General features: G+C 46.0%; 1 protein-coding gene across 2 annotated transcripts in view; it reads right to left on the bottom strand.

Moving 5' to 3' along the window:
- Positions 1-15,106, bottom strand: part of LOC119660700 — a 184,037-nt gene that overhangs the window by 16,640 nt on the left and 152,291 nt on the right. For both annotated transcript variants that reach the window (XM_038069346.1, XM_038069339.1), the window contains exons 5-6: positions 1,606-1,937; positions 1,213-1,459 (exon numbers count right to left, since the gene is read on the bottom strand). In XM_038069346.1, coding sequence (XP_037925274.1) covers positions 1,213-1,459; positions 1,606-1,937 — 579 coding nt within the window. The remainder of the gene's footprint in view (positions 1-1,212; positions 1,460-1,605; positions 1,938-15,106) is intronic.

The raw sequence follows: 15,106 nt of genomic DNA, 5'->3' as shown, positions 1-15,106 counted from the left end.
CGAATCAACCAACAACATCAAACCGCACTGGTCAAACACAAGCACGAACAAGAATAAGGATAGGGGAATACAACTTTGAGACCGTTGACAATTTCTCCTATCTAGGGTCGAAAATCACAACCGATAACAACTACGATGATGAAATCCGCGCACGGTTGTTGTCAGCCAACAGAGCCTACTTCAGCTTACAAAGACTGTTCCGCTCGAAACGTCTCACCATAGGGTCAAAGCTCTTACTGTACAAGACTATGATCTTGCCAGTCCTCATGTATTCCTCGGAAACTTGGGTTCTTAGCAAGAAAAATTGCGAACTCTTGGCCGCGTTCGAGAATTTTTGGCCCCCTACATGAGGATGGACGATTCCGTAGCCTACACAATGACTATGGCAAATCTATGAGCGATACCATGACCGTCCGGTTGTGGATAAAATCCGGCTGAATAGGTTGCGGTGGGCGGGTCACTTAATCCGTATGGATGAGGATGATCCCACCCGGAAAGTCTATAAGGGCAATATGTATGGTAGAAAAGGAAGACGAGGCAGACCCTGCCTAAGATGGAGCGATGGTGTAGGTCAGGACACCAGACAGCTTTTAGGGTTATCGAATTGGTGGACTTGGGCCCAAAACCGGGATGTCTGGAGTTCCTTATTAAGGCAGGCCTAGACCGGATACCGGTTGTTGCGCCGTTGATGGTGGTGATGTGTCTGAACTCGAGAAATACGTCCCGTTATTGCAATTTGCAACTGTAACTTCAATTTCAATCAATAATTCCCATCCATAATGGATAATGTTTTTCCTTTTGTTTACTATATGCACATACTCACCGCCTGGAACAAATATATTTCGATACTCTACCAGATTCCTTTTCATAATTTAAACATTTTTTGTACATAATATTTTTTTTCGCCGTGTAATTTATTACACAAATAGCAGAACCATTGCATAACATGGTAGGTCATCTGGAAACTGCGTATATAGTGCTTTGAGCAAGTTTGCTTTCTCCGGAAATGTCAACTGTTCAAATAACCAATCATTTCAGCAAACAGTAAAAAATAGAGACTATGATTTGCAAACGACCTCGTGCTCTTTTGAAAATATTTTTGCAAACTTTCAGCTCTAATGAAAAAACTGTGGCGCATATGACGCAACAAATTGGAAACTAAATTGAAACTTCTCGTGATGATTTTTGAACAGAACTTCATTAGGGACGAACCTGCTGTTGTTGGACTGGGAACTGTAGTGTCCACAGGACTGCTGAACGGGGAAGCTGGGCTACTGTCAGTGGGAGTCGTCGCTGCATTCATCGCACCGTTGCCACTGCTCAAAGCGCTAGCTCCAATTCTGAAGGACTCTTCGTCACATGGTTCGTATGTTATAGAACACATATCTCTCTCCTGCCGAATGCAAGCCTTGTAGTTCTGGTTAGCCAAATGCCGTCCATTATCAGCGAAATTGAATGTCTGTAAGAATAATAAGTATCATTGCCATATAGTTACCCTTGCCACCACAGATTATTGTTAAGGGTCCATTTTATATGCGGGAGTAGTTCACCCTCTAAACTGGTATTATTACAACAACGTCAATAATGGCTATTTAATGAAATTACCTGGATAATACCTTGTAGTCCGGTGTAGTACTGCAAGCATCCGGCCGGAGCACGCTGGCTGAACGGAATTTGTGTCACTCGAATCTCCCACAAGCGAAACGACACCAAACTGCTTCTTGTGAAGTTCATTAAAATTTCAATAGAATCGCTGGCCACTGCAGCAAGGGCATCCCCATTGACACCATAACCAGCAGTAGATGATGGTGTCTCTCCAAGACTTGCGTTCAGATTTGTTTGGATGCCATTGGCCACTGATGGTGATAAATTCGTTACCTCAGGCTGCCCTTCCCTCTGATGAGCTCTCTTTGGTTTTCCGCCGATGTCGTAATATACTGGGAAAAAAATAAGATGAAGAAAAAAAATTGAATTTACTTTTATGAAAATGTTATATATAAAGTATGTGCCATTGATTTTGTTAGAGGCAGGGCTTAGTAGGTGTAAGAACTTTTTCCTTTCATAATAATAATAATCGTTGGCGCAACAATCCATATTGGATCAGGGCCTTGAAGTGTGTTAGAGCACTTCATTCAAGACCGTAACGGTACACCACAGTACACTGTGGGAGGCAATGTGGTCAGCATTGCGCTCGCCCGAGATTATTACCCTGATTTGACTCAGGTACTCATTCACAGCTGAGTCGACTGGTGTCCGACATCCAATCACGATAACAAATTCCTCTGCCCCCAGCGAGATTTGAACCGCGACCTTCCGCTTCGACAGCCCAGCGCTCTAACCACTTGAGCCATCCGGACACCTTTCATATTTCAAGCAAAATGCATTTAAAACGAAATTCCGGAATGTTAAAAGTCTAGAATTACGGCATGCATGTCACTACTTGTTGAAGTTTTCACAGTATATAATGTGCGACTACGGGTGTCGCTCCCTTCCTTGAATTTATAATAACATAAACCGTAAATAACATACCTATTACAACCAGCATTAAACAAGTCGAAATACCGGAAGCTCGCGCTTCGGGTATAAAGGTTTTGTGTTCCTCTTATGTAGGAAATTTCAACGCACATTTTTCTATCCGTATATAACTACAAATTCAACATAATGTTTCATATTTTTCTAAACTACGAGACATACGTACATATTACAGCCATAGATGCTCCGCTCACCCTAAACAAACAAACTGTCAATTTCCGAATACTGTACACATATATGCACGTATATAAATTGATCGTACCCATATTTCCGATTTACTTCTTATGTCTATCTGAATTAAGCACAACCCGCAAAGTTCATTAGCACGCCTATACTATATACCTACATACGCACATATCTGGTTGGAGTAATTGATATTCATATATAAATGACTAAAAAGCTAAAACAAAATAATTCTTTCATAAGAAAGAATTCATAAGAACTCATTTCGTTGTGGTATTGACGAATTGATATGTGATGATGACGTCATGCATATTATAGGGTACACGAAATTCACAAAAAATTGTGAAGTTTCACCCCCTATAACTTTGTTAATAAGAGTTGGATTTTCTTCAAACTTGACCAAATTGTGCATTATGTTCTTCATTACACGCATGCTAAATTTTATACTTCTGGGATGAATATAAGGGGGGTGCCGGGTAAATTTCTAAAATATGGAAATATACTATTATTAACTTTATTTATGCAGATATCGGAACCAGATATATTTTGAGGCCTAGATTTCGTAAGGATGCACCACTGTATTTTTTTTCAGATTTTTCGGTTGCATAAGTTCTGAGAACGAGACCTGTTACACTTTTTGGGGGTCATATTTTGAGCGCTCACTCCCCTGTGTTTCACCCAACATCAAATATTGAACCAGTTTCGAAAAGTACTAATTGAGACCTTTCATTTGATACCCCACATGGCTACATTCTGTAAAAAAAAAATTTACACCCTCCATTCACATGTATGGGGAGCCCCCCTTAAACTTAATGCAAGATGGCGCCACTTACTGCATGTAAAGGGAACACCAGATTACATACTCTCACCAATTTTCGTGACAATCGGTCTACCCGTTTCCGCATAAATCGGGTGTGACAGACAGACAGACAGACAAACAGACAGACGGACAGACAGACACCGTCTCGATTCTAATAAGGTTTTGTTTCACACGAACCGCATTCCGTAAAAGTTACTTTGGAACCCGTTATTATTATTGAGATAGTGATGATGTTTAATACTCATCTCGAATAAAGGTGGCCCTTTCAGATACTATTTTCTTTGTCAAAGGAAGGAAAGAATATTGACGAAATCAAATGTCCGCAAAATGTTCCTTCATTTCTACCGAGGAAAAATCCAAGCGCTACCTACTGAACACTTCCAGTTGTAAGCAGCCCTTTACTACGGCAACCCTGCATATGAGAGACAACAACATATGCAATGAAAGCATAACAACGTTACTGGTTATAATAACTTCTTCTTCTTTTTCTTCGTAGTCATATAGTGGAGTCGCGAGACTCTCAAATCACCACCAAGCTTATCAGGCCATCGTTGTTGCGGCTGGCTTTTTGTCGTTTTCCATCGATTTTGATGTTCAGATCAACCTTAGCAAGCGATTTCTTGTGAGTGCCAATTACATATCTATACCATCGAAGACACATCTCAGCGAATTTGCATGATCGGTGTAATCCCCCGCGGGTGTGCTCATTTCGGATATGATCATGAGGTATCTCGCCACTGGTGCAAAGCAAAGTATTCGTCCCTATTACCACTGAGCACGGTTCATTGTCTTTTATAGTAGACCAGCACGCAAAACCACTGAGGGCGACAGGGCAAACGATACATTGGCTATAATAACAAGGAAGTTAAATTTACATACTGAGTCCAGTTTCACCAAATCATCACTGGTGGTTCATTTTGCGCCAAAAAGACTTATTAGTGCATTTCACCTGGCTCATACTATAACACAGGCGCCTGCAACCTGAGGAATTTTCTGTGAGGCGCATATATTAAAAGAATTGGGAGCATAGATCTCTAAAAATTCACAATTGACAGTCAACGCCGGCCACTTGTATGTATCGTCTACGTGTACTGCCAAGGATCGACCTGACTATCGTTCAGTAATAGAAAACACTGCTCCTACGCAGACGACGAACATTTGAACAACTGTACCGTACAAGGCAACGTAGTGTGCGTTTCGCCAAAAGAAAATTCCGCACTGTACGAAAAGGTCAATACCGGAACTGTGTTGAGCCTTAGGCCACCGATTCAAGATCTCAACAATGAGTGGCATGGGATAAGCACTCTTTATCGTGCAGAGATTGACTGATGAGACCACCACCAGAGAAGCACAAGTGCTTTGCGACTTCGCGATGACCTCATTTCCAACAGCCGATCTACCTCCGCGTGCAAAAACTTTTGGACAGCTGGCGGTACCGGAGAGCGACGCTGTTTGATCAGTTTTGTATCTTCTGTATCAACGTGATGCGATACCAACGATATAAGTCCTTGTTTCATGAAAGAGGGAAACATGGATTTTCACATAGTCTTGCTCAGCCAGTTTAGCGGAGATACAATTCATCGAAGCTCCGGTGTCCACTAAATCCAGTGCATCCTTATCCCAAAGGGTGGTGTTCGCATATGGCTTGTCCAGCAGCACAACCAACGAAAGGAATTGATGTACCCTCTTACGTGCAACCAAGTAGGAGGGGGTAGGGTAGGGTTTGGGCGGGTAGGTATCATGCAATTCCGACATGCCCATGATTCGCTCTCAAGCATCCTGATACCTCCGCAGCTGAACATGTATGGAAGCCAGTGTCTAGGTACGAGTTCATACGTCTTCCCCCCAAACAAATCCGACAAAGGCGGCAATATGTTAACGGGGGTATAGTGCAATTAGGTTTGTAAGTGTCCGGCGCGCCACATCTGTAACAAAATACTTTATGGGACGCCTGAAATGCCGATTACCAAGATCTCGGCAATTCCAGCACAGTTTAGTAGGCAAAATAGCTTCCAGGTGGTTATCAACCTCTACTACGCTCGAAAACGCTGAATGCCTCGCTCACGATGGCTTTGAGAGCGGGATGAGGGAAGGGATGGAATGAAGGGTTCGGTCTCCGAGGCGTTCCAAACCTACCCCTTCATCCCTTCTCCCTGTCCAGGAACCCCAGTTGTCCAGCTGCCTGACGAAGCTGTGTTGTGTCTGAGCAAAGTTCTCTTAAGCGGAATGCTTAGCATTGCTCGCAGCTCATTGAGCACTTTATTTTTGACTATGGGCGTGGATAGGCGGTCCTCCAGCTGTAGGATGGCCTGGAGATGCTCCGCCGGAGATGCCTACTCAAGGAATGAAATTCCCCTCCCAGGGTATCTTCCGTTAGCATTGCCAGCCGATCCAGGCAACTGCTTATCTACATGGAGTCAGGGGTTCCCAAGAACTCCATCCGTACAGTACCTCACTTACTCGGCCATCTGATCAATTGCCTCCTCTAAAAAATCTGTCCAGATCTTTAGTTAGTCTCCGACCCGCACTCGCAGATGGCAAATACGATGCTCCACCTCGTAGAGTAGAAGAATTACGGTAGGCCCGGGGATCCAGCGAGTCCTCATTTGATACGGTCGCCGAAGAGCGGACCGTGCAATGCTTCGGGGGGAACCTACGTTGCCGGATCTCCTCCCGCAGCCGCTCAATTTGCTGGACGAGTGCAGAGAAACTTGCTTTGTATATGTTACATCCGGTATTTATTTGTCGAGAGGGGAGGAGAGGCGTTTCTAAGTCAGCGCTAGATGGTAGATCCGCTGAAAGCACTGAAAAGGCTACTCTGGCTCCTTTTCCAATCTTATGTCGAGCAACTATTTGCCCTATGGGAATTTAGCCACAGCTCCGCCAAGCTTCTCTAAATGCATGTCAAGATAGTAACGAGATAAAGATTACAACAACAAAAAACTATAAAAAACTATCCACAAGACCTCAAGTCATTAAAAGGATGTTTTAAATTGATCATATACTATAGGAAACTTATTAAGGATTCTACAAAAATAGTAAAACTGATAACATTGTACTTACAAGGTGAAAACGCCCAAGCTCAAGCAAAAATAAGAGCAGAAACATGAAAATCGAGTTAAATAATGAAGCGGAATCTACTATATGGCATAGTAAACCTATCTAGATATACAGATAGCGAATCACTAAAATCTGATAGAAAAATATGGTGTAAACCTGGCACACAAACCAGGTCACCAAAACATAGTAGCCGATGCTTTATCACGACAGTAAATCAATGCAGAATGCAGAATGCAGAGTGCTATACACTCAGAAGAAAATTCGAATCATGAGAAAATAAAAACTACAAACAAACCAATCAACATGTATAAAAATCAAATAATACTAAATGAAAGCAATAATAATGCTACAACCTTTGAACATCTTTTTACGGACTACACCGCATGGAAAATAGAATCAACCGAACCGTTGAAAACAATCCTAAACCCACACACAAGAACAACGATTCATACAACCTTAGAATTCTAGGTCAGAATTGAAAGAAGAAATAATTAAACATTATTTGAATTATAAACTAATATTTTCCCAATTATTACTAGAAAATATAACAGACAAAGAGAAACAAATGTTTTTAACCCAAAAAATGATAATAGACCACATCGTAACCAGAAGAACAACCTAAACGAATTACAGGAAAAATGCTATTGTCCCGACCAAACAAAAAGCAGATAATAACACCCAAACACTGCGAAAATTGCTTGTCAAATAAGTACGAAATAAACTCAAAAAAGCATTTATTAGGGCTAACTCCAGTACTACCAGCAACAGGAGAACATATTCAAATGGATACGCTTTTTGTTGATAACCAACAATGCAGTTGGTGCGTAGCAGGTTTTCGAAATATACCTATCTGCATCACATACCAAACAAATTTGATAACCCAATGCAATTGGAGCAAATATTCAGGATCACCTTCCCAAAAATAACAAGCCTAACAACGGATAAAGAAAGAATTTTTAAATATTCCCAAGGAACTAATAGAGGCCATGCTAATAATAACATTAGTACTCAAAGCAACACAAACAGCTAACATAACCAACGTATCCGATAAAAATGTTATATTAGCCAAAGCAGATGAGGTTTTTTATCTTGGAGAAAGCACAATTACTATATCATAAAACCAACTCAACCCATTATAACCATGGATTATTATTAGTAGAAAATATGGATTACCCTGAATCCATTGACGTACATACAATTAATAGAATAAAAATACTAACGGACCAATTCGATGAAGACCATCACAACAGAAGAGCCATACATTTTCTGTTAAAAGTAATAAAATTCGTAACAGGAAACCCCCACAACAACGCCTCAATTGAAATAAAAGCATCATTAAATAAATTAATCAGTAACAAGGAAAAACAAAGAATGATAAACACTGATTTTGACCAACGTATGGATAACTCCAAAAATCCACTATGCGCTATTTCCTCTTATTAAATGAAATAAACTTCAACTCGAAAAAAATTAGTAGAAGCAATCAATCTATCAAAATCAATCTATCAATCCTTTCGACCGTTACCAAACTAGAAGAGATTAAAAACATAATACAATATGAAAATACTGAAATACCTTAATATCTTAGAATATTCGGAAATCTTTATAATCAAGTTTAATGATAGTATAATTTTTATATTGTGGTCAAAGTGGATTGGTACCCACGATGGAGCATAAAACCTGGGAAATGCCTGCTGAACCAACACCAACAGCTCTACTACCAAACCCTATCTCCACCTCCACGTGGTGACCGCTGGGAGCTCTTTCTTGACGAAAAGCTGCAGACGGAGAAGGATGAAGGCGAGTCTCCCGCGCTAAAAACGGGACAAATTGTACCAACTGGTCCTCCAGGTTGGGGGTTGGGTAGGGCTGACAACCCTACACGGAAAACAACCGTTACGAAGCCACAACAGGAGCCTCGGATAGGATGGATATTAAAACGACGGACCCGGCAACGACAAAGGAACAACGATTTGCGCATTTTCTCATGGAACGTGCGCTCCCTGTACAGAGATGAAGCTGATAAGCAGCTAGCCGATACCCTGTCCCAATATAGGGCTGATGTAACAGCGTTGCAAGAGATGCGATGGACAGGGACTGGTTTCCTGGAGAAGAGCCACTACACCATATATTATAGCGGCCATCCAGTAAACCATGTGCTCGGAGTAGGTTTCTTAGTCAGCCAAAAAATGAAACCTGCTGTTATCGGCTTTGAAAGTATAAGCGAACGGCTATGCACTCTGCGCTTGCGAGGCAAGTTTAGAAATATAAGCCTCATAAACGTTCACGCCCCTACAGAGGAGACTGCAGAGTCGGAGAAGGATACCTTCTACGAGGCAGTAGAAAGAACCCTCGAAGCCTGTCCCAGATATGATATCAAAATCATACTTGGGGATTTTAACAGCCAAGTAGGGAAGGAGCCCGTATTCAGGCGATACGTTGGCTCCCATAGCTTACACGAAAAAACAAATGATAACGGACTGCGGACTATTCAATTAGCAGGGTCACACGAAATGGTTGCTGGAAGTACCTGCTTTGCGCGGAAAGCGGTCCACAAACATACGTGGGCCTCTCCAGACGGGACCACTTTCAACCAAATTGACCACGTGTTGATCGAACGCCGCCACCTCTCAGCCTTGATGAATGTCAGAACATATAGGGGGGCCAATATAGACTCGGATCACTATCTCGTTGGCATGGTGCTCCGAGCTCGAATAACAATACCACCTAGAATCCCCTCTGACAATCAGGTGAGAGTGAACACTGAAGCCATCCACAACACAACCCTCCGCGACACCTATAAGAGGGAAATGGATGCCGCAATAACCGCAGTCAATAGAGGACCTGGAGATGAAGCATCAACTAATGATCTTCACAACCACCTGAAGAACGTTATCATGGATACGGCCACAAATATACTTGGCCCCAGCCGCAAAAGGAGTCGGAACGGCTGGTTTGACGATGAATGTAAGCTAGCAACGGAACGGAAGAATGCCGCATACCGAGTAATGTTGCATTCTCAAAGAACGCGGGCACGCGCAGAGACTTATCACGAACTCCGTCGAGCGGAGAAGCGACTTCACAGACGGAAAAAGGAAGCCTGGGAGAACCAACAAGTCTGTGAACTAGAAAAGTACAGGGAGCAACCGCACCAGGCGCGGAAGTTTTACCAACAAGTCAGCAGGATGAAGCCTTATACACCTCGATGCTCATCCTGCCGAGACAAAGAGGGAAATCTGATTTCCGACAGAATGGGCATATTAGAGCGATGGGTTGAGTACTTTGATGAGCTACTGAACAACCAGAACATCGGCGAGTTGGAGGTCCCGCCAACTGAAGACGACGGTCAAATACTGCCACCACCAAGTTTAGGAGAAACAGTCCGTGCAATTCATCGGCTAAAAAATCATAAGTCGCCAGGGGCCGATGGAATTACAGCCGAATTGGTTAAATATGGAGGCGACCAGTTACACCAAGTGGTTCATCAACTTGTGCTCAAGGTATGGGACAGCGAATCAATGCCTGACGATTGGCAGCGAGGCATAATCTGTCTCATACATAAAAAGGGAGATATCACACAGTGCAGCAATTATAGAGGTATCATGTTGCTGAGTACCATCTATAAGATATTCCCCACTATCTTGCTAGGCCGGATCGCCCCATACGCCCAGAACATCATTGGCCCATACCAAAGAGGCTTCACTCCAGGCAAATCAGCAACAGATCAGATTTTCTCTCTGCGGCAGGCGATGGAAAAACTGTTGGAATATGGACAACAGTTGCACAATCTGTTCATCGACTTTAAAGCCGCCTATGATAGCATAGCCAGGGTAAAACTGTACACGGCCATGAGGGAATTCGGTATCCCGACGAAATTAATAAGACTGACTAGGCTGACCCTGACCAATGTGCGAGGCCAGATAAAAGCAGCAGGATCGTCAACGATCCTTCATGGGTCGTTTACGATACGGGGAGTGGCGTCCCCGAGGTGCCCGAGCAAGTAGTTCTGACCCCCTAGCTGGCATAATACTTGCGTCCTAGGTAGTAGCCTCGAGAAAGTGCCTCGGTGAAGAGCGAACTGCTAATGACCGATACACGCCGGGACACACTGGGAGTCCCCGGAGCCGTCGACAACTCCCTGTCGACGTCGATGGGGTGATGTGAGCCTAGCTCTGCCAAGGTGGTAGTTGTGGCGTGTATCAGGAGCCAGCCCCTTCGGGACCCTGGTCGGGTAGTGTGCATTGAACCGGTGTTAGTAGACCGCGTTGCCCCGAGCGAGCGCTGATCCGTCCGTGAATTCCGGGATCAGCTAAGCGTAGGTCAGGCCTCAGGGAACTGGGGTAGGGGTTGTGTCCCCGAGGGTATACCCGTCCCTGACTATTGCGGCCCGCTCCCTTGCACACGATGCGCTGGTAAACAACTCAAATGGAGAATAAAAACGAACGAAACGAGGAGATAGTGGAAATGGAGAGTGAGCTGGCTGCGTTTATTCGCAGCACGAAAATGCGCCGTTCGCCCCAGCGCCCAGCGAAGGACGCAACAAGGGCTGAAATACCCGACGAGACATCGGGACGCGCAGACGGAGAGAAAGACTCAGAAAGTGATGCGGCACCTGCAACACAGATAGGAACCCAGATCATACAGCACAGTGCTGTAATTGGGGAAAGAGGCACAGTGGAAACTGCCGAAGCTAATAAAATGGTTTCGAATATAAGCCGAGTGGGAGGACTGTCGATTACTCTGGCGCAAGCGGAAGAGGAAAGGCTTATTAAAAAATGCACGGCGGTTGTGAAGCACATGCGATCTTCGACGTTCCTTCAGAAAAACGTCGGTAAAGGGGTGAAAAACGGGCTAATGGAACTGGAAGAGCTCCTGGACAGGATTTCATACTATAGACGAACATGGAAAGTAAGACAAAATCCGCAGGAAGCAGAAGCAACCGCGCTTCCCGAGGGGAACACCACGAGTACCAAACGGATCGCTGACAGCCCATTGCAGAGCGAACTTGGTAAAAAACGAAAGGAGGAAGGGACATCTGAAGGAGACTTCACTCAGGTACTCTCCAGGGCTGAAAAGAAGAAGGCGAAGAGGATCAAAAGACAACAACACGTCGCGCCATCAGAAAAACCTCTGCCTAAGACTAAGGCGGACACGAAGGACGGAGTGCCAAAAGAAAAGGTGGGGAGACGAAGGAGGACTAGACCGCCAGCTTTGCTTATTAAGCCGACGGAAGGCAAGACTTTTGCGGAAGTCCTCAGCGAAATCCGTTACAAAATCAAACCCGAAGACAACGGAGCGGAGGTGTCTTCCATACGTAAAACGAAGGGTGGTGGAGTCTTAGTCGAACTAGGCCCGAAGACTATAAATAAAGTCACGTTCTGTGAAGCAGTCAAGGGGCTTCTAGGAGAGAAAGCTTTGGTTTCTAGTCTGGAACCCACGTGTGCTTTAGAAATACGAGACCTTGACTGTCTCACGGAAAAGAACGAGGTAGAAGAGGCCATTAAACGCGAATGCCCGGAGGTAACCAATGCCCGGATTGGTATCACCTCCGCAAACTCAAGAGGCCAAAAACTTGCTGTGGTGGAAGTTGCCGAGCAATACGCGAGGAAGCTTCTAAACAGCGGGAAAATAAGAATTGGTTGGGTAGTGTGTAGGATACGAATTCGGGCCGCCCCAACTAAATGTTACAGATGTTTGGATTATGGGCACACATCTGCAAACTGTCGGGGACCTGACAGAAGGGCAACATGCCGTAAATGCGGCCAGGCAGGCCATAAAGCGAACAGCTGCAATGAAAAGGAAAGCTGCGTCCTATGCAGGGACCGTGGTGCGACTGATGAGAGCATTGCGCACACTGCGGGATCGGGGCGTTGTCCAGTTTTCAGAGCAGAACTGGAAAGAGCTAGGATACGGTCAACATGATTCGCATCCTACAAATCAATATGCACCGGAGTGCAACCGCCCACGAGTTGCTAGCGCAGTTCGCTGCGGAGACCAAAGCTGATTTAGTACTCATCAGTGAGCAGTACCGAAACAAGGGCCCAGTTTCATGGCACCCAGACATATCAGGTACCGCTGCCATTTGGGTTCGGGACGGCACCTTCCTGGGGGTTCTTGCCCAAGGCCGAGGGGACGGCTTTGTCTGGATTCAGTGTTCAGGGATAACGTTTTTTAGTGTCTATCTTACGCCGAATGAGATGATGCCGGACTTTCGTCGGAGGCTTGAGGCTTTGGAGGACGCTATCTTAAGCACGGATGGGCGGATCCTGGTCGGGGGTGACTTCAATGCTAGGGCACTTGAATGGGGCATGCCTCACACAGATTCCAGAGGGAAACGAATTCTGGAAATGGCGGCGAGAACAGGACTGGTAGTTCTAAACACCGGATCCACCCCAACGTTCCGGCGCCCGGGCTGCGAAGGAAGCATTCCAGACGTAACCTTCGCATCGGAATCACTGGTGTCGCTAGTGGACGGGTGGCGAGTTCTGGAAGACTTTTCGGCAAGTGACCACCAATACATTGCATTCGAAGTGGTGGACACAAACTCTCGGTGTGCGCCACCCCAGCGATCTTTCTGTGTATGGAACGTCGCGAAAGTGAACACCGGGAAGTTTGTCGAAACTCTGGGAAGAGGTGGGGCCACGCTGAAGGGTACTCCTGGGGGCGGTGGCGCCGCTGCTGACACTGTCGTAAATTCAGTTATGAACCTGATAACGACGGTCTGCGGAGCCTCCATGCCCAGGAAGACATCGAGGCGCGGCAAACCTTCCATGTATTGGTGGACAGTGGAAATCGCAGAGCTCCGGAAGGAATGTCACAGGCTCCGCCGCTTAACACAACGTCTAGGCGACCGGGAGGAGGCATGTACCATAATGATGGAGTACAAATCAGCCAAAAGGAGACTCCGCAGCGCAATAAACAAGAGCAAAGCTCGCTGCTGGCAAGATCTGATCGATGAGGTGAATGGGGATCCGTGGGGACTCGGTTACAAACTTGTAACCCGAAAAATCGGGGCTCTGCGGAAACCCTGTTCACTTAAGGCCGAGCAGATGGACCGCATTGTGAGGGCACTCTTCCCTGCACACCCCGTATGGGATGGTGACGTCGGCGCGGAGAGCGCAGAGGACTGTCCACTTTTCTCTGTAAAAGAGTTGGAACAGGCAGTCCTCTCTATGAAAAACAAGAAGGCGCCAGGACCCGATGGTATTCCAGTAGAGGTGTACAAACTGGTATTCCAACACCAGCCAGACCTACTGCTCGGCGCATTCAACGCTTGCCTGAAAGAGGGCATTTTCCCTGCTCGTTGGAAAGTTGCGAGGCTTGCGCTGATCCCTAAAGGGAAAGGCGATCCCGAACTGCCGTCTTCATACCGCCCGCTCTGTATACTTGATACTGCTGGGAAAGTGCTCGAAAAGCTCATCAGAAGTAGACTCGCTGAAGCGATACGCGCTGCCGGAGATTTATCTCCCCGGCAGTTTGGTTTTAGAGCAGGGAGATCGACAATTGATGCTGTCATGCAGGTCGTGGACGCCGTTCGACGAGCAGAGGCACATAGCCGCCGAACTCGACGGGTGGTGCTCCTCGTAACGCTTGACGTCAGAAACGCCTTCAATTCCGTAAGATGGAAAGACATTCTAGGCACACTAGACAATACCTTCAACGTGCCGAACTATCTCTTACGGATTTTGAGGGACTATCTGAGGAACCGCTCCCTGCTCTATGAGACACTAGAGGGTCAAAGGTGGATGGAGGTCACGTCGGGGGTAGCACAGGGATCCATCCTAGGGCCGGACCTCTGGAACGCTACCTATGACAGTCTGCTTAAACTCGACATGCCAGAAGAGTCGCGCCTGGTCGGCTACGCAGATGATGTCGCAGCGCTTGTTGCTGGACGCACTGTCGAACAGGCGCAAAGCAGACTCGGCATATTGATGCGACGGGTAAGCGGATGGATGACTACTCATGGTTTCAACCTTGCACTGGAAAAAACCGAAGTAGTCATCCTGACTAAGAAGAGAATTCCGACCCTGCGTCCCATATCGTTCGGCGAGTCGATAATCGAGTCAAAATCAGCGGTAAAGTACCTCGGGTTGACTCTTGACTCAAAGATGAGCTTTTCTGAGCAAATCCAAGCAGCAGCGAACAAGGCTGCGGCTGGAGTTTCGGCGTTAAGTAGGCTAATGGCAAACATTGGGGGTCCTACGTCTAGTAGGCGACGTCTCCTGATGAGCTCAACGCAGTCTGCCCTGCTCTACGGCGCAGAGGTATGGGCTGGCGCTCTTGACAAGGAGGTATATCGTAGACGCCTCGCGCAAGTACAGAGACGGGGAGCTTTACGGGTGGCGTCTGCGTACCGCACAGTCTCTGAACCGGCCGTGATGGTGATCGCGGGAGTTATCCCCGTTGCCCTTCTTGCTAGGGAGCGTCAGGCCATATACAAGCGCAAGGGAGATGAGCCAAGGGAGGTGGTTGCTCGCGAAGAACGGCAACACACTCTAGACGAGTGGCAGC

The sequence above is a fragment of the Hermetia illucens genome, chromosome 1 (assembly GCF_905115235.1).
Source record: "Hermetia illucens chromosome 1, iHerIll2.2.curated.20191125, whole genome shotgun sequence".
NCBI classification, from domain to species: Eukaryota; Metazoa; Arthropoda; class Insecta; order Diptera; family Stratiomyidae; genus Hermetia; species Hermetia illucens.
Note: the sequence above shows the minus strand (reverse complement) of the source record. Positions and strands in the feature narration are given on the sequence as shown.